The sequence below is a fragment of the Cryptotermes secundus genome, unplaced genomic scaffold, assembly GCF_002891405.2.
Source record: "Cryptotermes secundus unplaced genomic scaffold, Csec_1.0 scaffold116, whole genome shotgun sequence".
Lineage (NCBI taxonomy): Eukaryota > Metazoa > Arthropoda > Insecta > Blattodea > Kalotermitidae > Cryptotermes > Cryptotermes secundus.
In genome coordinates this window covers 1,326,543-1,349,524 of record NW_019732857.1, presented here as the reverse complement: position 1 = coordinate 1,349,524, position 22,982 = coordinate 1,326,543, and the positions used below count along the sequence as shown (strand labels likewise).

Sequence of the window (22,982 nt, the reverse complement as noted above, 5' to 3'; positions counted from 1 at the left end):
TCACCCTCACCTATCATCTGGGGCTGGTACAATAGGCCAGAAGTGGCCACAGTACAAGGGACTTAGTCCTACCCCACTAGCATTAAAAAAAAATACACTATGAACCAAGCTTGTAAAACTGGGGCATGTGTGTATATGTGTATGAGGAACTAAAACTTCGTGGAAGTTTTCATTTCACTTTATTGTGCTACTTCCTCCAGGTCATACAATTCGAAATTTAATTATCAGTTAAAATATGATTATTTACTTTGCTAGTGGTCACGTTGGTACTATGGGACAGAGGGCAGCAGTGCCCTTGGGTTTTGTTGCTCTAGACCTGAATATCCTTGACCTTCTGGTAGAAGGATTTTTTTTTTTCATTTCTTGTGGTGAGCTGAGACTGAGTCCACTTCGGCCACTAACTTGCCTACACTACCAGCCCCGGATAATAGATAATGATGAATGTGGAGTAGTCGATGGAATGGGAATTGGCAGGGGAAACTGAAGTGCTCAGAGAAAACGGGCCCAAGCGCCACCACAAATCCCACATAACCTGACCTGGTCTCGAACCTCGGCCGCCACGTTGGGAAGTCTGTGACTAACCGCCTGAGCTATGGCACAGTCTTGGTTTATGAATTATGCACAGCCTGAACAATGATTCTTATAAAATATGCATAAGCCTATACGAGGCCTGAAGCTCGCAGATTCCGTTTATGATTGAGCCTGCGGAAGTAGTTTTGTGACAGGGTGTCCTTGACTCCCTGCCAGCCAGAGACTACTGACCCGCGAGGCTCCTGATGATCGTGCAAGCCGCTCCCTAACTCAGCAACTGAGGCATCTTGATCGAAATGGGCATACTGACCGAATTGCCGATAAAAAGCACACACAAACGTACACACTTAATTCCTTATCCTTTGGGCTTGCTGTTATGTGGAATTCAACAAGAAAATCAGTAAAAACTGCCCCCTTCTCATCGAATGCAAATATCAGAAATGGGCTTGAAGTGGCTGTGTAGCAGACGGCAAATCAAAGATTAAAATATATAGAACTACAGTACAATCCACCTTTTTTGTGTGAATGTGAAACTGGTCTCTTATTTTAAGGGAAGCATATTTATTGACGGCGTTTCAGAATAGGGTGCAGAGGGGAATATTTGGACCTATGAGGGAAGACGTGAAAGTAGAGCGTAAATAAATTGATAATAAGGAACTCAATAATTTGTATTAATCATAGAATCAAGGCCGCACCATAGCTCAAGCGGTTAGTCGCTGGCTTCCCATCGCGGCGGCCCGGGTTCGATCCTTTCGTTACCACTGATCGTGAATGAAGAAATACTTATTTTGTGCTTGAAAATAACAGCATGATACTAGCAGGAGATTTTTTTGAAGCTTATAACCCCCTGACAAGAGTTCGTCTGATGTTTGCTTATGTTTGAAATGTAGACACAAGCTGTAGAACACAAATTAAAGCGGATATGCCTACATAGTTATATACTGCGCATTCCTTCGTCACATAATCATTTGAAAAAATGACACGTGGAATAATTACAGATTCTTTATTGTATAAGAGCCGGAATAGCATAATAACTGAGGGGTCAGAGTTCGTGTCCCGGTGGGGGCAAGAATTTTCTCTTCTCCGCCTCGTCCAGACCGGCTCTGGGGTTCACCCAACCTCCTATCCAATGGGTACCGGGGACTGTTCCCTCGGGGAAAAAGCGGCAGGGGCGTGAAGCTGACCACTCACCTCCAGTTAGTGCAGAGATCAAGAAAAATGTAGATCTATACATCCACTCCCCCATGTGTTTTCACGGCGTTGTGTTTAATTAGTTAAGCAAAGGGACAACTTTGTATTTTTATTGTAAAGCTGTAAGTTAAGTAACCCTGTTTGTGAGAGCTCAGCTCATTGTACGGTCGTAGTAGGATATTTTTTTGTTTCTGAGCGTAGCCCCATCTTCCTGTTACGCCAAGAATTCCATAATGCTTGATGTACATATAGATGGCACCCATCTGGATGCCTCTGGTCATAGGTTAATTGTCAGCAATCAATCAATCGATCATCAGATTACCAGAGAATAGTTAAACGGAAAGGATTCTTCAACGTTATGTTTCAAATTGAGTATGAAAAATAAATGAAAGAAGTGCTATTCGTTATTCGGTTGGGGGTATATCGGTGGCATGGAGGTCAGGCTCGGCTCATACAGCTGATAGTTTATTGACCTACAGGTCCATGAGATTAATCACAGCACACATTTTAATATAAGTTTATTTGTAACAGTAAAGCATTGTCTTGCTTTATTACATGTTACCAAACTACACGGAGCAGAGTTCTTCTTCAGCACCCAATGGTCACTTAGCTGCTCAATAGTTTCACGCCTTCTATGGAAGACGAGAGCTCATTGTTAGGCGCACAAGACAAAGACACTTGTGAATAACACGCATAATATCGGGCCTAAAACGCTCCCTTGTGGGACTCCAGATTGGATGGTGAAGTTGCTGGATACCTCCTCGTTAACTCGTGTTCGAAATTCTCGGTCAGACAGATATTGACAGATATCAGCACCTTTTTGATCCTATCAAAAGCTTGGCTTGATAATATTCCTGACTTTATATCCCATCTCTGTTAACTGATTTTCGATTTCTTTTGTATTTACTGAGTAGTGTAAATATTTTATGACCACCCTGTACGCATTATACTGTTCCCATTTAAGAATGCTACCAGTTTCCGGTATGTTTCGGATGTAGTAGAATTAATTTTTATAGTATTGTCTGCCATACTTTTAGTAGAATATTGCTCTTGTTCAATAATTTCTGTCAATTTATCTACAATTTCGTTATAGTTTATTACCCCATATATAAATATTTGTGGGGGTTTTGGAGTTTTGTTTTCTGGATTGGCCTGGCTAAAGCTTTCTTCAATTGGCAGTGGATTAAATTTATTGCTTATTGTTATATCTGTATTTAGGATATATATTTGCCTTGTATTGATTTTTCGCCTTTTGCTGTTTTTCACTTGTTGCCATTCATTTACATTTACTGTACCTGTGTCTGATTCATCTTCACTAGCTGATGTCATCCTGTATGGCTTCTGTTTGTGTTGTTGTTGTGGTAGCTGCTGACAGCTTGTTGAAGGAATCGATTGTACATTTTGCGGGGCACAATAATTTTTGCTTGTCATTATAGGCTGACTCATTTTGTTTGTAGATTTAAATTTAGGAACTAATCCGTTGCCTACCGGCAACACAGTGGTTCTTGTCACTTGTCACTCGATGTTTGTTTATTTATTTATTTTTTGTCACTTATCTTCACGGCGCTTTTGACTGTCGGCGCACTCGAACACGTCTGTTCGCTATGAAACTCAAGTAGATACTGCCCCTTATAACTTATGCCCTCAATATTATACTGTCATATACGCGTAAGCCATCCCACAGGGCCTATTAATTTCAGATTTTGCGACTAATATCCCGTATTCATCCCCCTTCTCCCCCATGAGCCCTACATGCCCCGTGCTTCTCATCTTCCCGATTTGATCACCCTAATAATATTTAGCGAAGAGTTACGAACCAGGGTTACTGAACACTCCACTTAAAATTCGCAAATGCATAGAAATATACGTGAAAATTACGTACATATATGATATGAAGATGCTTTCTGTCGTATGTAATTGGATGAGAGATTAAAACTTCTATAACCTTTGAAATGTATGTGACCTATATTGGGTTATAATTCCAGAGGGTACCGTTTGTAATATTAGATTTATTGCTTTCACGTCTGCTACGTTCGTTTCTTGAAACGTCTGATTAACTATACAAAAAACATTCCTACCATTAACTCTGTGAATAAAGTAACACAATTCTTCTAGATTCCTATCCTGAAGACAGAAACAGTAAGTTCCTCCGAAACGACTGTATATACGTATCTATCAGACTATACAGTAGCGCCACTAGAAGGCGGCAGTCTTAATGTTCATCGCCGTAACAACCTCAGATATTCTCAGTTTGCATATTTACACCCAAAATTCTTCAACATTACTCTTTTTGCTGAGGAGTTGTTACAAATGAAGGCAGAAGAATGATGAAGCAGCTGCATTTATACCTTAAAGATGGGGGCCAAAGGCTCCTCCGAAAAGCTGGTAGCCACCCTGGTGACTATATGGTGTCGTGACCTATAAGAACACAATTTATGTTTCCACCGCCTTGAATACTTTTTTCTCATATATAACTCTCTTTACTTAAAAAAACAAACTGTCACCCTGTTCCCAGCGGGAACTAAGGCATTCTGTACACAGATCACGGTGAAGATGGATGAACAGCCTTTCATTTTTTGCTCGTTTGTTTAGCAATTTGCAAATCTGTAACAAACGCAACTTCGAAGCATCTAATGGAATGTGACGGGACGATAGTAAATCGGGAATAAAATGACAAGGAACGGTCGTGGTCTCTTTAAAACCGAAGAAGTATTCGCTTGCAGGTATTACAATAAGGCAAGAGATGAGTAAGTAAGAATAGTCAGGCCCCTGATCACTATTTCGTGAGGTAAACCGCATTCGTTTAAACCATCTCTCGGAAATCGTCGTTCTGCTAACCTCTGATTCATGATATACTCCATCTGAAAAATGTGTCCAGTTTTGTAAACCGCGATATTCCTTGTATATACCGCAACTTGTATTTCTGTTCAGGCGGATAAATTTAATGGCCTTTGCACTCATAGACCCACATTTGTTGTGGACATGGTTGTAATAGCATCCAAACATAATTGTCTAACTTTTTAAATTGTCATCGCATTGCGTCTTACGACACTCTTTATATTATATGTGTAAATAAATATTAAAGTTCTGTTACTTAAGCTTTTTTTGTTTAGTGAAGGAAAAGACAGCTGTAAACTTTAGTGGATGATAGAAGTGTTTGCAACCGCATTAGCCGCCAGATTTCCCATACGGCCTTGGCCTTGGCCTTCCCAGCTACAATGTTTTTTTCAGTAAGGAACTCTTTCATCTGTAGAGGGTTTTCTGTACATGAAATAAGATTTTGAACATCCGGACATAAGAGTGGCTTTTGAGTAAAAGCTAGATATTTATACCTCTTAGCTGTCTTTATGTCACATTTAACTTATTTTTCCCTTAAATACATTTTCAATTCACACTTCAGCACTTCTTCCATTCCACCTACCGATCCAGATACGCCGCGCTTATTGAAGAAAAGGAAAGAAAGAAATAATATTGATATATTTGTGCATGAATACAGAGCCGTTTGAACTTTTAAATTAAAAAAATGCGCTTTATCGTTAATTAATGTGTATTAGTTAACGGCCGTGGGGATCCGTTGCGCTGACCACGCGACACCCTCTATCCGCAAAAGTTGACATTAACTTCGCCGACAAGCGGCGGTCGCTCTGTAGGTATAGTTTGCTTGCGGACTAAAGCCGCGAGTTTGTTTATTTTTATTTTCTGTTTAGGGTTTGTTCACTTCCAATATCTACCAGTTTGTTAGATACAACATTAAAATTCCTGCTGTCTCCATAAATGTGATACTGTAACAAACAAAGACATAAAGCATCTGAGGGTAGAGGTCTATTTATAGTTCATGATGACATCAAACTACTAATGCCAATGTATATATATCATTATCCGATTGAAATGTGGACGTAAATTTCGAGCAGTAGTCATGTAATTTTTCTGCTTGATATAAGAACAGTTTAAACATGTTTGAAATGTTTTACATCAACCATCGTACAACATTTCGAGGCACTATAATGTTTCTTCCTGGCCTTGCTCCCGTTCAAATGTACTCACTGCAACAGCTTTGGAATTCATGGACGTTGGGAATTTAAAATAATCTTTGATGGCATAATATTAATAAAGATTTTAATATAAAAACAGTTAGTTTTGAACGTAATTTAAGGAATATAGACACACACACACACACGTACAAATATACAGGCACATAGGGCTATACAAACATAAGCCGTATGAAACAGGAATGAGTAGTAAAGCAACAAAGGATAGTTGAAGTGATTAAAAATTTTCATCTTACAAACCACAAACACCTGTTGAAGAATAAGATGACATGTTACCATCACAATACGTCATTACATACCAGCCATTGCTAAGTATGAATGCAAACATTCCATGCTTTAAATAATTTTACAATCAAGTTGCAATTTTTCATCCAGACAAAATTCCGCTGCAGGTGATTTCACTATACTTGTCAGGCTGTCCCGACTCAAGGCTTGTGCAAACGCTTCATAGGATGCCTTCTATTCGATTCCGACTGTTTAATGACGTACCTGACAGTATCACGGTCGAGGCCTGATTCTCGGTTGGTGTTCGAGCAATTGGTCTGGGTCATGGGGAACATATATGCGAGGTCTATGTCATAGCGGGGCAATTTCTCTCTGAGGTACGTGACCACATTTGGTGCCAGAATCGGTTGTCGGCTCATGATAAAGCTGGACAAGTACCTGGGGCTTTTGGATTTCTCAGCGCAGTGCAGGAGTAGAGCCCAAGACTTGTAGTCGGAGTCCAGTACGTACGTGTTGTACACGCCTTCGTCTGCCAACAATCAAAATACGCTGTAACAGCTGCAAATATTAAGTATCGTCAAATGAAATCGAAGGATAGTTTCATATTGAAAATGGAAATATTGGGGATCGAAGCGACCACGGCCTGTTTCGGAGTAAACCAATCGTACCGGCACTCTCCCCAAAGCGCTGAGAAAACCTACGATGAACCCCAGTAGGAAGAGTCCGCACTGCAGTGGATATATTTTGTTTATTTTTAGTTTATTTACCGTTGCCTTCACATTACACGGTGTGTAATTATTTAATTATTTCCTGGTAGTGATTTCTGTTAGAGGCTGAGTGAACCCCAGAGTGCGGCTGGAAGGATTAGGTCAATTGAAAAAATCCAGTGACCTCATCGGTGCCACTGATATGTGAAAAAGTAAGGTAGAAGCTCGTATAAGAATATGAGACGGACGAGGGCTCTTTGTTCTGCTACATTCCAAATTAGAGAACTAAACAGTGCAGAGAGATATATTTTTATATAGAACCTATTATGGGCAGACAATGATTCAGCATGACCACAAACTTAATATAATATTTATATTTGTATGACAGACAACGAAATTATATAATACGAGTATACAAATACTGAAAAATTTCTGGGAAGTTGCCTCGATAACTGTGTATGTATTTTCAATTCGTGAATGCATTAACATCAAATGTGTCTCATTTTTCTCTACAACCTTCTTCAAAATATTTGTTTATCCGACAAACTGTGAATTAGTTCATCTTCTTGTAAAATGTACATAATTATTTTCAGCTATGAACAAAAATTCGAGTGTGTCGACAGATTTTAGTAAAACTTCCCATTATTATACTCCACGAAATCTGTTCAGCGAATTCTGGTGCAGTTACATGTGAAGAGAAGGGCGGAGAGACAGACACAACTAAGCTGCAAGTCTCCATACCGGCGCCAGACTATTAGCTTAAAAATTGCCATCTTCTGGGATATAGCGCCGTGTAGTCCGTATATGAACCAATGTTTCGGAGGAACGTATCGCCTCCATCTTCAGGGTCGAAAATCAGCCGAGTAAGAAATCAGCGAGAGCAGATAGTTAGGTAGAATGAGCTGTCAGTCGGGATAACAAATTTACAGGGCTCTGTTCGGCTGATTTTCAACCCTGAAAATGGAGGTGATATGTTCCTCCGAAACGTCGGTTCTTATACGGACTACACGGCGCTATGTCCAAGAAGATGGCAGTTTTTCATAACTATCGCTGTGAAAATCTCAAATCCTACGTAGCTTAAATTCTAGTAACAGCATTAATATTTTATTAGCATCATCTTCGAAAGCAATACTGGCTTTGTTTGAGTGTGACATTTACAATTAACTTGGATGGCTTTATTAATGGAAAGAACCTACAGGAAAGCCTGTAATCTTGTTTCCGGCGACTGCCCTTCCTGTTGTTACTGCTACTAAGATTGCATTTCGAATGGATTTTCTCTCCACTGGCAAATAACTAAACAAAACACAATATCAAACTCAGTAGGTTAATAAAAGCCTGGAAGAGAGGTCGATATTAAACAGATCTCGTAAAGGTTAAATTGTCTTCTGGTCTGTTAGACGATTGCAAAGTTTGGATTTATTGGCTCCATCTTCAAGGTTGATTTCATTTCAGAGTACGCTTCTAACCTGAATAACGGAGCTTACATTTCCTATGAAATATTGATGTGCTTTACCCAATTTGTACGATGTCAAAAAACTGTAATATGAAAATTCACCGCCGTGAAAACATCAGATCTCATACTCATCATATAATGTATAAAATTAATATGACGTAAAGAGAGAGACGTCCTTCACACGTGACACGTTCTTCCTACGACTAAATCCAATTCCTGAATATAATTTTGTTGCAATCAAGTATTTGAATACGAACATTTATATTGATTTTTAAAGTGTGTCGACATTTACTTGGGGGCGAAACGGTTTATAGAACGACAAACTGTAATAAAAGGAATTTATAATTTTCAGACAAAATAGCTCACAATTTTAGTTTCGTGATTTTTAGCTTAAAAATACTAGCCTGATCAAATCAGGAAGCTGAGGAGTACAAATCTCTGCGATATGACACTGTATAATCTGGTAGAATATTACGCGGGCGTTTAGAAGAAACATACTTCATCCATCTTCAGATCCGAAGAGTAAGACAAGCAAGCGTGCCGCAAGCAGGACACGTATCGGAGAGTGATAAAACCATGCAGAATTTTTGTTGGAAAGTCTACAGGGAAGAAACCTCAGTTAGCCCTCACTAATTCTGACTAATTGGGAGCGAACCCTTGTGCAAAATAGTGAAAGTCAGAATTATAGAAGTGATATTGAAAATATGATCAGATAAATTATAAAATGGACTTCACGTGTTCTTTTAGGCAATATGACTTTATTTCGAAATTTAGATTTCATATCATAAAATAAATTACTTAGTATTACTTAATATTATTGAGATGATGTTTAAAAAATGAATTTTTTTGGTTTGTGGTCCAGTTGTTCTTTTCCAGTTTTCGGCTTCATTACTACATGAATTATCCTGTTTCAACACAAATTCAGATGTTCATTTACGATTTTTTTTAATATCATATAAGGTGGACCTACTTACACCATGCTGATTCGTTACATTCTGAAGATAAGCAGCAGGATCAAGTTTGTTTAAAACTTCCAATTTTTTTTTTCTTGGAGAGTTAGAATATTGTATTTTCCTGTAGCACTTATTTTAACAGACGTAAAATTCACTACTAAAACGCTAAAACGAAAAAGAAAGGTCTACTAAAACACTTAACACGCCCTGTTCACGTGAACGTAGACAATTTTATGTTAACTCTCTGCGAACCTATATTATCTAGGCCGGTTTTCTAGATCTAGTATGTTTTAATTTTAAATATTTTTTAAAATAGCCTTCATATTTGACGTGAGGTCTTCATGTATCTACCGTCATCTATGCTAGCGCTACACGCCGTAGTTTGAAATCGCCGATCGCGGCAATATGATCATCAAGGCAGTAATGCGCCAATATAAACCTTGTCCTAGTTATCACGGGCTCAGAATTAATGAGGTTTCACTATATTTGGAATACCTAGGAATAAATGACAGGATAATGTTATAATGGATCTTAGATAAACAGCTCTTGAGTATCTGAAACTGATTCGTCTAGCATCACGGCAGTGTGAGATGTCGAGCGTTTGTGAACATTACAAGAAACCTTATGTGATCTCATAAAAGGATAGAGCTGACCGACTATTAGCTCATGGGTCCCGCAGAGCCCGAAACCAAAAATGACTGTGCTGGCAGGGGTCAGAAGCAATTTACCAGATAGATTATTAACTTAACAAGAATTACTCTACTGCTAGGATTTGAAACACAGCGGTTGTTCTGGAATTAACGTTGCATAGACCGCTGAAAATCAACCTACATTTCGGAGGAACATGTCGCATCCATCTTAGGGTTCAAAGAATAAGACAAGCAAGAAACCAGCATGACGCTGGCAGTAAGCAGAGCTCCATACACCTCGTTACATCCCAGCAGATAAGAATCTTCAGTGACTGTGTTTATTGGAATGAGATACTCAGAAATGTATAATTCTGACATCATGCAGTAGTTCAGACAAAACTGAAAACTTGCTCCTCTGTCCTGGCTGTAGAGTGGGACAGATTGACTGAACTACAACAGTAGGCATTTATCCTGGTGATCTCTGCTAGAGGACCATTTAAGAATTCCGTCATAATTACTGACGTAGAATATTTACATATCAAAATGTTAAGACACTACACTACTAGCCGACAGCAGCTAGAACCGGACCCGAAACAGGGTACATGTTTATATTCGCTTATCCGGGAAACTCTTGTTTCTTTGGATTGTATAAATGATCGTAATCTCCCTGTGAGTGTTTATTGCAGGTATTCTATACAAATTCGAAAATTTCTAGCATTTTTAAAAATAAGCAACTCTATCTTGCAGAGCCCTTTTTAAAGAACTGATTTCGGTCAGCTGGTCCAGAAATTCTCCACTGTTTTTGAGACTCGAATGTTCACTATTTACTTATTTACTCATGGAGCTGAGCCCTTCTTGAGGAGCCACAAATTCTGCAGCTACTCTAGAATTTCCCAGCATTTTATGGGACCCGAAGGTTCATTGCCGTGTTCAAAAAAGCCCTCCACTGGACCCTGTCCTGAGCCAGACCAATCCATTCCATACTTTCCCATCCTATCTCTCTAAGATCTATTTCTCAAATGTTCAGTACAGCGTGAAAAAACATTCAGCCACTATTTTCTTTCCTGAGCCAGCTGAATATGGGCAAAATCCTCGAAACCTGTGGCCTGAAGTTCCATTTTGATATTATTCCTTACTGTCATAAATAGCCTCTTCCATTCCGTATTTCCGAACCCATTTGATACTGAATTTAATTCCCGTGCTAATATTTCCGTTTTTTCCATCATCATTTATACGTTTACTTCAATAATATATAATGGAGAGATCAAAGAATGCAGCTCCTTAATATGTACTCGTTTCATCCCCTGTCACTTCCACTGACTGAAGTCCAAATATTACCTTTGCAACTTCTTCCCAAACACCTTAAATACACGTACATATTCTTCCTTCAAGATGAGACGAAAGTTTCATATAAATAAATAGTAACAATTTTCAATTTTTAGATTTTTAAATGTGAGAAACTTTTAACCGAACATTTAACTTCGTTCCTATTTAAAATTTTTCACACTTCTCTTAGACCATCATACCTATAGTTTTACAAATATTAATGTTTGTTTTATTAAATATCGGGTTTAGTAAATAATTTTTAGGTTCCCATTTATCCCTGTGTAGGTAGCAGTAGACGCTGAAGTGCCTTTAAACACACGCATTCACCCACTCACTATATATGGGCAGGGAAGCTAAGGTCTTGAATTGAGCCGAATTCAATTTACTACTCTGAGTTTCTTAGTTATCTAAAATAATTTGTTACTATGGTTAAAAATAATCGAATTTCGGCCACATTTACAAAGGATTTATTAGTTATGATTTGTCCTGTATTCTGGCGACGAGACATGCACACATAATCTACTTAGTTTTCTCTGCATTAATTTCTGCACCAATCTCCTTACTAGTGTGTAACACAAGTTTATTGTCACGTGAGCAACTACGAGTAAATGTATGAATATAAACTACTTTAGTATTTTCTCGGCAACTGGTAGCATATCTTGATTCGAACTTAATTTGTCATCTTCACAACCAGACTTACATGTGTCTTCAGCATGGACCCAATGAGACGGTCTGCTGGGATTGGGGATCTCCCAGGTTATGTTGCCGTAAAGGAGCTCGGCTGCCGGGTCGTCAGTGAAGGTGTATGTGAAGTTCATGGAGACCTCCAGTCGGTCTGATGACATCGAGAACACGGGCCGCATGCAGCCGTAGGACAACGCCTCTTCCGAACTCGCGAAGTACTGTACCACGAACCACGACCCCAGCAACTGCCAATGCAATCAAAGATCTAGCTATTCCTCTTTCTTCTTATGCTGATTGTTCAACGACACTGTCAGTATTGATACTATGCAACGTCGGAAACCCTCTAACATCCGGGCCACAAGATCTAACATGGTGCCGAGCATTTGTTGAGAAACCAACAGTCGTTCAACCACTCAGGAAATTCCGAATGCTTTATTGTGTCAGAATGTTAATTTCCGTGTTCATAAGAGTCCTCCACTGGCCTCTATCCTAAGCCTGATAAATCCAGCTCATACCGTTTCCTATTTCTCTAAGATTCATTTTAATACGATCCGCCCTTTTACGTCTAGCACTTCCTAGTAGTCCTTTTCCTTTCGGCTTTCCCACTAAAAACTTGAATAAATTCTTCTTCTCCTTATGTGTGCTAAATACCGTGCCCATCTCATCCACCTGAACTTCGTAATTCTAGTTATATTTTGCGAGGAGTGCATGTTATGAAGGTCTTCATTATGCACTTCCATTCGACCTACTATTATATTATCCCGTTTCGTTCCAAATATTCTCCTCAGCAGTCTGCTCTCAAACACCCCAAGTCTAAGTTTCTCCTATAATATCAGAGACCAAGTTTCACGTGCATACAAAAATCGCAGGCAACTAGCTGAAACAATATTGTATTGGACATTCTCCATTGTCTGAAGCGAAGAAGGTATACAGCAACAAGCAGCGTTCTGACTGCTGCTGCTGCTTATTTGTATTCCTCTATTTAATCATTTAGAATCCTACGTGTGCCTGCCACACAAAAAGCGAATGCTTTTAATACTTGTTTCACATGTTATGCTCGAAAATTAACTTCATAATATTACCTCGTGAAGATCGAAGTTTCTTATGGCCTTCACATGAGGACACTTGGTCTTATCTTCTCGTCTCTTAGCGGGAAGCCCGCAGGACACGAACCCCAGTACAATGATGAGAGTACAGAGGAACCTAGGCGACATCTTGCTGAGGCTTGCCTGCCGATGCGTAGTCTTACTTCAGCTGACTGTCGATGCCGGATCTCAAGAGTGGGAGGAGACGCACAGATAGCACGCAGTTCTGCCGATAATGACGCATAGTGTTGCATCGTTCCTTGCATCCACAATTGTTCGTAGCATTCTTGAAACGGAGCCCCTTTGCGTGCGGTATGGCAGTGGTTACTTCTCGGGTTTAAATTAAAACTTCAATTTTACAGAAACAAACTTATCATGTTCGACACCATTTAGCACGATTTGAAACAAACCACGAAAAACAAGAACCTGGCGGATTACACGTGACAAGGTAAGAAAAAGGTAAACTATCCCTGTAACAGGCCGTGAAGACCCATAGGGATGTGAGACGTCGGGGCTCCAACATTTTCTCTAGAAAATCGGCTCACAGATGGCAGTAAGGTTGTCAGCCTTACGCGCCGGCGGCCATTTACCCTCCAGGATGATTTCTGGTACTCATTTCTGGTAGCGGCTGTGTCTACCCCGAGGCCATAGTGCGACTGGAAGGATTAGGTCAACTGAAAAAAAAGAATCCATCTCATCGGGACTCGAACCAGCGACCGTCCTGCTTGTAGCATAGTGTTCAACCAACTACACTACCTCATGTCCTTACATGTGACAATATTATTTAAATTTTATTCACACACATAAATGAATGGGTGATATCTGTTTCATCGCGTAATAAATTCCAATCATATATAGGTCTGCAGGCCTATATATATACACACAGTCATATATTTATTTAAAGCCAGCTCCACCATTTATGGAACCCGGAGATACATGACTATGTTCACATGAGCCCGACAGTGATCCCTGTCCCTAGCCAGATGAATGCAATTTATTCTCCACCCACCACCACATGTTACTTTAAAATCCACTTAGTTAACGTAACGTTCTCCTTGCGCTGAACTAATTAAGCACTAATCCATGAAGGTGTATAAGGGAGTAGATGTATAGATCCACGTATTCTTTACCTCGGCACTAGCTGGAGGTGAGTGAGTCTGGTTGTTTTATTTTAAGCTTTCATGGTGGTTAAATTCAAATGTTGGTAGACACGATAGCGCAGTCGGTATAGTGACTAGCTACGGGCTGTACGACCGAAGGGTCGGACTTCAAGTCCTGGCAGTGTTTAGATTTTTCTTCTCTCCACGTTATCTATGCCTCCTATCCAGTGGGTATCGGGGGCTCTTTCTCCGGGCGTGAAGCTAACAACCCACCTCCTACTAGTGCCGAGGCCAAGAATAGGTGGATGTATACATTCACTCCCCCGTACGTCTTCACGGCGTAGTGCTTCATTAGTCAAGCCCAGGGACATCTTTACTTGCTTTGAACTTCAGACGTTAATTCAGCTTTGGGTGATTATATCGCATGGATGTGGGCGATGTTACTGGCGTTTCGGAGGTACGTTCTGCCTCAATTTTAGGGTGAATTCCGAAGATGAAGTCAGCATGTACCTCAGAAACGTCAGTAACATCGCCCATATCCACACAGTGTAATCACCCAAAAAGCGAAATTATTGTAACGTGCCGCCTAAAAGCCGGAATATCGGAGTCAGAGCTGGCGTCCATTGCTAGACAATGGCTCGGCAGTCACGTTTCTTCTATATCAAGGAGCAGTGAATGCATCGGTGTCTGGGTGAAAATTGTAAACACGTTCATGCGACATCGCGTATATAGGCAGACCGTTACCACGGAAATGAAAACCAGAACTCTGCTACCCCAGCCGACTAGCAGGTATAATTGGAGGCCAGTTCAGAAGCAAGAAGCGAGGAGTCAGAAGGAGAAGAAGACGCAAGTGAAGTCAGAGGAGGACTAGCGTGATTTCGAGAGGCAGACATCCTTCAAGCAAGCAGACGTTGAAGACCTTTATTGTGTCTTATAGCTAAAGTAATTTGAGTGTGTTATAATTATCTGTAGTTCCGCCTAATGAAATTGTCCAATAAATCGATTCATCTAATCGGAAAGCTATTAGCTTCTTGTCGCTTTACCAGGATACGTGACAATACCAACCATAAAACTGCTATGTTCAACTTTAGGGTTGTAGAACATTACATTTTAGAATGTGCGTATATTTTATTATTTACTGCGAATACCCCCCTTCTTAGCTTATATAAGACACTATGTAATATTCGCTAAATCGCTTGATTAAAAATTGTTGCTGTAAATCTTTGTTTGCCCCTTACTTCTTGCTGGCTACTTTCGTGGCTTACTCTTCGATCTTGAAAATGGAAACAAAAGTTCCTTGCGAAATGGAAATAAACTTCTAGTGGAACACACGACTTTACAGCCTAGACCATGAGGCCGCGCCATAGCTCAAGTGGTTAGTCGCTGGCTTCCCACCGCGGCGCCCCGAGTTCGATCCCGGGTCCGGTCAAGTGGTATTTGTGGTGCACAAAGTGGCGCTGGGACCGGTTTTCTCCGAGTACTTCGGTTTTCCCTGCCAATCTTCATTCCACTAAATTCTCTATCATCATAATCACCCGGGGCAGGTACAATAGGCCAATTAGTGGCCGCCGTGCCGAGTGGATCCAGTTGGACTCCAGCCGCCACTAAGCGAATTACAGCCCAGACCATAGGACTCTTAAAAAGCGTCTTATGTGGATATAACGTATGTCCGCATCTCTCTCCATCTTCCTATGAGTAACATCAGGGATATAGATTTTCATATGTTTTGTTCAAATTCGATGTGGGAGGCTTCCACCTAACCGGTAACGTCATTCATAATCAAGCCTGGATTACGCAAAGCCGTATATGAATCTTTCCGTGTATTCCAGAAGCAATGTCATATCGTACATTTTGATGAAATATTCGATGCAGAATTATTTCACCAAACGCTGTTGTGCAATCCAGATATTTAGCCATACTAATCCGTAATAAAACCTAGTTCCCAGTCAGCCATGAATGGGCTTTTCCCCTTAACATATAAACCGTCTGACAGATTTTGACGAAACTCTATATCGGAGATTTCCACCGAAATATGGTGAGCGATTATGATTTTTAGCCATTACTTCATCATAAAGCCTAATTTACATAAGGCAGAAAACTTACTTTTCCAACTATGCTATAACTGCCACTTCTATTGAAATTCGATATGGAGATATTTCACAAAAATCCCTCTGACGATTCTGATTTTCAGGCATCTTGGATAATCCAGGATGTCCATCGATATATTTTACGATTTCATAATCAGCAACTTTGTAGCTTTGGTTAATCGGATAATTTTAATCACCTATTGCTTTCCTTCATATAGGATATTGGTTGGAAAGCCAGAAGGAAAATGACCACTGGGAAGATCAAAGCTTAGATGAGTGGACAATATTAAAATGGATCTTAGAGAAATAGAATTGGATGGTATGGATTGGATTGATGTGGTTCAGGATAGGGACCAGTGGAGGGCTGTTGTGAACACGGTAATGAACCTTCAGGTTCCATAAAATGCTGGGAAGTTCTTGGGTAGCTTCTCAAGAAAAGCTCAACTACATGAGTGAGTGAGTGATTGTTTTCCATTATTTTATTAATTTGCATAAAAAGTAAAGGTATCCCTGTACCAGGCCGTGAAGGCCCATAGGGTTGTGAGACGTTGAGGGTCCCACATTTTCTAGACAATAGGCTCAAAGATGGCGGCAAGGTTATCAGCCTTACGCGCCGGCCGCGCTTTACTCCCCAGGAAAATTATTTAATTAATTCCTGATACTCATTTCTGTTAGAGGCGGAGTCGACCCCAGGGCCATAGTGCGGCTGGAAGGATTAGGTCAATTGAAGAAAAAATCCAGTGACCTCATCGGGACTTGAACCCGCGACCTTCCTGCTTGTAGCATAGCTCCTCAACCAACTATGCTACCGTGTGCCTCCGAAACGTCGGTTAATACAATATGTACACCGCACCACATCCCATAAGACTGCTTTCTCCATATTCACGGCCGTGAAAACTTTAATCTTGTATTTTTATGAAGCTAACAGACACTCGGCTAGTCAAGAAATTCCCCTCCTCTTATGATACTCGGAGGTTCATTACCGTTTATCGGTAGGTCTGTTACTGACTGCACCACCAACTAAGCCCAAACACAAAGCCTCGCGAAACTCTAGGTGTCACTTGTATAGCGCTGAGGAGGCCTGCTGTGGGTACATTGCTTCTCGCTCCATTTTCACTCGAACTTATCATCTTTCCTTTTCCGATGCAGTGGAAGTAAGTGATAACCGTTCTCATAGTTGTTTCTCGACAATTAGACATAAACAACACACGTCAGAAAACATTACTTAATGTGATCATAATTCCGAACCATCAGAATCTGTAAAACACATGCAGAAAATTACAAGATTCTTTTATGTTACACAAATGGTTTCAGTAAAATATATTACTTCTGGAACTCTAAGCAACTCTGTATTATATTCACACATGAAACTGTCAATACCGTACTTTTGCAACCCCTCATTTACTTCCTCTCCTGACGTGGCCCAGGTAGCGAGCCCAAATTTTAAAATTAGCCGGTAAGTATATGTGACTTTAAAAAAATTTACTAAAAAGGAATATCCAAAATGTTGTAAGTTGTTACTTGCTATTAAACCTGAAATATTACAAGTTTTCTAAGAACTTAAATAGACTAGGGTCGAGACTGATAGGGCTGAATGATACCAGGGTTATATCGAGGTAAATGTATCGATCTGGACTATACTTGAAATGAGGACAAGGACTAAAGTTACTATGTAAAACTACCACCAAGCATCAAAATCAGCCCTTCAGAAGAAATCGACCAACCAAAAAAATCGATATTGTAGCAACAATTCTTTAAAACGAACTCAGATTAATTTTCCCAAATAGTAAGATTCTTATGAAGAGTACTGTCCTCTGGAACTCGATGCCATGTAGTGTAGCAGAAATCAACCAAAGTTTCGGAGGAACATCAGTAACTTCTATCAGGCTACATGATGTCATATAACAGAAGAGAGTGCTCTTCATAATCATTGCAGTCAGAACTTCAAACCTCACATGTGAGTTTTGTCTGTATATTTATTCATTCTTGATTTATTTAACAACCCTGTCAGTAGATCAGGTCAGTGGACTAATAATCATGATTTTGTTATGTGAACACAATTAGGTTACTCCAGTATAGTCCAAATACTGAAAATTTTTCCCATCATTGCCATAACCAAATGTTTGTGTTTCTCCAAAAAATACGAGTATATTTATACAGCGTCTGTTTACATTTTGCATCACTGGAACAACTTTTCCCCTGACTGTCTGTTTACCAATTTTCCTGTAGACCTATGCAGTATGTGATTCTGTGATCACCCACAGGCTGCATATACCACAAGAGGTTCTGGAACACCGCCTTTGAGTACGTCATTCTTTGTGTTATTGGAATGGTGCACCATAAGAAAGGAAGTTCAGACGCCATTTTCTTTAGTTGTTCAACATATTAACTCAGTATTCAAAAGACCCTGGGTACTATATCAACTGTTCCAACTAATTTTAAAGAAGAATAAGAAGAATCTGTTAACAGACTCATGACAACCAATCATCTGAAGATGGAAAAGTGATCTACCAAAATGCCTTGTATATGATTCAGACAATGGGCAATGAACAATGCATAACATAATACTAGTATTTCATGATTTTTCATGAGCAGGACTTTGGGATACGTTCTTTCAGAATGTAAGAGAAGTGAAGCAATTATCAAAAAACTACAAATTTGACACATAACTTTTGTTAAGAACATGTTGATAGTATAAGCTCTGGCAGAATTTTAAAAATGTATTGTAACGTAACGTAACGCAATGTCCCAAATATTTGTATGAGTACTCTAAGAAAAATAATAACATTTTATTTGAGCTTCACATAAAGTAGTAGTTGCACTAAACTAATACAGACCAAAATTAAATTCACTCAACAGCTGTACACTCAAATATCAACCACTATCACAATCCATTCTATAGTTGTGAAGATGAAACACCCAAGTGGGCAGACAAATGGAAACAGGAGGACATGATATATCATCGTCTCTTTCATCTTATACACTGTGCAAGTAATATAACATCTATATAAATAAAATGGCCTAAAATTGGGTATGGTCAACAAGAAGATCAAGCAAAGCATTGTTTTTATATGACTTATTCTTATGCTAGAGAGTCAGTATCTAGTAATAAATGAGTATAAAACGAAAACATGTGATGTTCTAACATGGAAGAAACATTTATTTCTTGACGTATGACGTGGTATCAGAAAGTTCCCGGATTATTATTGCTGTAACTGCTCCTGTGAAAGAAGATGAGAGGGGAGGCCAAGGTCACACTTCCTTAAGCCTATTGCACCAATCTGCCATGTGGCACCGCGCTGTGAGCAAGCATTGTTTTTTACATGAGTGCTCTTTCTTCTTCGTGTTTCGTTTTGTCTGCGATGGATGGCAAAATCTAACAATGTGTCTGCATAAAGTTTTACGTGAAGCTTGGTAAATCCACTACCGAACCTCCTGGAATGCTTCGTGAGACTTTTGGAGAACATTCTTTAAGCCAGACAACGGTTTTCATATGGCATTCACATTTCAAGGTTGTTCGAGTGTCAGTTGAAGATGAAGGTTCAGGGAGACCAAGCACCAGAAAAACGACAGAAAATGTTGAAAAAATTCAACAACTCATCCACGAAGACTGTCGCCGAACAACCCATGAGCAAGCAGACATCTTTGGGATCAGTTATGGACTGCGCTGCTACCTAATGATACACATAGAGAGCCTATTACGTCCATCAGAGCCGTTTTACTTCCATTTATGACCTAGTTACTGACTCTCCCTAGTAAATTATTTACTAATGATATATCAACTGCATGTTACTAATGAGATGTTCGGATTTCTATAGACAGTGAATAAAGATTACTTCGGAATACGTGATATTCTATTTCAGTTCCTGTCCTGGAATTCACTTGAAGGGCCCAAAAAACTATAAAAAATATCCAGGCCACTGGATCCACTGTCATGACCTGAACCAGATACCTTCTGCATACAAGTCAGCTATGATACTACTCACCTAACCCACTTGAAGTCTGTGGTAGAAATAAATGTAAACTCTAATACATCTTCAGTGGTGTGTGTTTTGTGATTTATTTCACAAGTGAACTCTTATGCAAACAGACCTCATTCAGAACCAGAAGTGACTAACACTGATTTGCTGCAGTGAAGAAACAAACATGCATGTTGCCTTTGATTATGAAATAAGAAGTACTGAGTAACGATAACTGTATATTATAAGAACACAAACGTTCAAATACTGCTACTATCAGAGCCCACCACTGGCTTTTATACTGAGCCATATATGTGATTTGAGGTTTTCATGTGATAACCAACTTCATGAAGGGGAGCCCTTCCTGAGAAGCCAACAACTGTATAGCTACTAAAGAAATTTACAGCAATTTATGGAACCCGAATGTTCATTACCATGTTCACAAGAGCCCTCCACTAGTCCCTGTCCTGAGCCAGATCAATGCAATTCATACCACCCCATCCTATTTCTCTCAAATCCATTTTAATATTATGCACCCACCTACAGTTTGGTCTTCCTAGTGGTATCATTCTTTCTGGCTTTCCTATCAACATCCTATATGCGTTCCTCTTCTCCCCCAGTTATGCTACATGCCCTGCACATCTCATTCTCCTTGATCTGATCATTCTCTTTCGTGAAGTGAATAAGTTGTGAAGCTCCTCATTATGAAGTCCTCTCTAACCTCCCATCACTTCATCTCTCTTTCAGTCCAAATGTTATCTTCCCTCCCTGTTCTCAAACACCCTCAGTCTATGCTCCTACCTTTAAGTCAGTGACCAAGTTTCACTCCCATAAGGAACTAGAGGCAAAATTATAGTTTTTATGTTCTAATTTTTATGTTTTTAGAGAGCAGACTAGAAGACAAAAAGGTTCTGGAATGAATGGTACCAAGCATTACATGAACGCAATCCTCTTAATTTTCTCCTGAATCAGGTTTTGATTTGTTACTCTTGTTCCCAAATATTTTGAACTGTGCCATATTTTCAAAGGATATGTTAGCTATCTTTATATCACGAGTTTGTCCTGCATTCTTGTGATGAGACAGGAACATACACTTAATTATATCTGTGTTTACTTCCAGAGCAACCTCCCTACTAGCATCAATTAAATTTTCTGTGTTTTTCTTTATGGCATCTTATGTTATCTCCCAGCAGATTACATCATCAGCACAGACCAACAGCTGATTTGTCCAATTCAATACCACCTGGTTTTCCTGGACCTTCCTAATGTCATATTCTAAAGCAAAGTTGAAAAGGAGTGGTGATAAAGCATCTCCTTGTCTTAGACCATTCTGGATAGAAAATTTATCAGACAAATGTTTACCTACACAGACTTTACTATACATTTAATTTAAACACATTTTAATCAGCCTAAAAGTTTTATGGGTACCCCCAAACTCTACAAGAATATTGTACAATACTTCCCTCCTAAATGAATCATAAGCTTTCTTGAAGACTATGAATAGCTGATGCACTGTTTCATTGTACTCCCCTTTTTTCTCCAGTATCTGACGAATGCAAAAGATCTGATCAGTAGTTGATCTCTTATGTCCAAACCCACAAAGATGACCCCCAGTAATTTTATTTACATATGGACTTAACCTTGAGAGAAGATTATATTGTATAATATTTTGTGATATCCCATAATTACTACAGACAGTTTTATCACCCATCTTGTGAACTTGTCCAATAATTCCCTCTTTCCAGTGATCAGGCAATTCTTCCATATTCCAAACAGAATAATGAGTTTATGGATCTCACATCCTGCTTGAATCAGTTCTGCCAGAATTTGATCACAACCTGGTGATTTATACCTTTTCAACTCTGCAATAGCAATTTCAACCTCAAAGGATTAGGATCAGGTACTAACAGCTCAGCTGTATGTATTTCTATCTACCTAACATCACTGACCCTCTGTACATTCAATAACTGAGAGAAGGAGTTCATCCACTAACTCAAAACATTGTGGGAATATGCAAGCAGATCACTATTCTAATCTTTCACTAAGTTACCTATAGGCTGGTTCGTGTTCTTGCTGTTCATTGCAAGCTCATTAATTTATTCTTTCAGATATTCCTTCTTTCTATTTCTAAAATGCTTGCTGGCTTTACATCTCATTTTGTTCAGATTATCCCCACTTATTTTTCCTGGATCCTGTAACCACTGCAATTTGGCTGTTTCCTTTCATCTAATAATTCTGAGCATCCTTCGTTGAACCATGGCTTATATTTCTTAAACCCATAATAGCCCTAGACTCTCTTCAGCTGAAAGGTTTATATTCTCTCTAACAGTTTCCCAAGCTCTATTAATATCCATTTCAGTGTCATAAGTTTTCCAAAGCTATGAACATATTTCAGATATAAAAAATAATGCTCTTTACCACCTATCTCTTTTCATTTCTTGGGACTGAACCTCCCCATATGAAATCTGCCCCATTTGTTTACTCACAGCAAATCTCTCCCTAACTTTTGCCACCACCAGACATTGGTCACCACCACAATCTGCTACCCTGAATGATCAGACACCTAGTATACTTGCATGTTGTCTCCTATCTATCAAAATATGGTCAATTTGTAAGATTTTGAGGCTTTCACGGCGGTGACTATGAAGAAAGCAGTCTTCTGGGATTTGGCACCGTGTATATGTGGTGTTAACCGACGTTTCGGAGGAACATATCGCCCCCATCTTCAGGGTAGAAGAAAAAGTATAAGAAATCTGCAAACGACAACACTGTGAGAAACGGTAAAGCAGATTTCTTATACTTTTTCTTCTACCCTGAAGATGGGGGCGATACGTTCCTCCGAAACGTCGGTTAACACCACATATACACGGTGCCAAATCCCAGAAGACTGCTTTCTTTATGGTCAATTTGATTGTGAGCCTTTCCATCAGATATCCAAGTAAATCTATGAATGTTATGATGTGGGAACATTATTCATTTGAGATTTTTGGATGTGGCAAAGTC

At 39.5% G+C, this 22,982-nt stretch overlaps 1 protein-coding gene across 1 annotated transcript; it reads right to left on the bottom strand.

Annotated features, from left to right (window-relative positions):
- Positions 1–5,835: 5,835 nt before the first annotated feature.
- On the bottom strand, positions 5,836–13,026 carry LOC111867769 (apolipoprotein D). The gene is made up of 3 exons (XM_023857916.2): positions 12,831–13,026; positions 11,765–11,993; positions 5,836–6,525 (listed from the first exon to the last, which is right to left on the bottom strand). Exons 1-3 carry the CDS (start codon positions 12,960–12,962, stop codon positions 6,197–6,199), a joined length of 690 nt encoding a protein of 229 aa, XP_023713684.1. The 5' UTR covers positions 12,963–13,026; the 3' UTR covers positions 5,836–6,196.
- Between the last annotated feature and the right edge of the window lie 9,956 nt (positions 13,027–22,982).

What these genes read in the sequence shown, in the direction of transcription:
- LOC111867769 (XM_023857916.2), bottom strand. Translation starts at nt 12,962, where the DNA reads ATGTCGCCTAGGTTCCTCTGTACTCTCATCATTGTACTGGGGTTCGTG. An exon ending in GAAACTTCGATCTTCACGAG is followed by an intron (nt 11,994 to 12,830) that starts GTAATATTATGA and finishes TTGCATTGGCAG; the next exon opens with TTGCTGGGGTCGTGGTTCGT. An exon ending in GGTCCATGCTGAAGACACAT is followed by an intron (nt 6,526 to 11,764) that starts GTAAGTCTGGTT and finishes GATTGTTGGCAG; the next exon opens with ACGAAGGCGTGTACAACACG.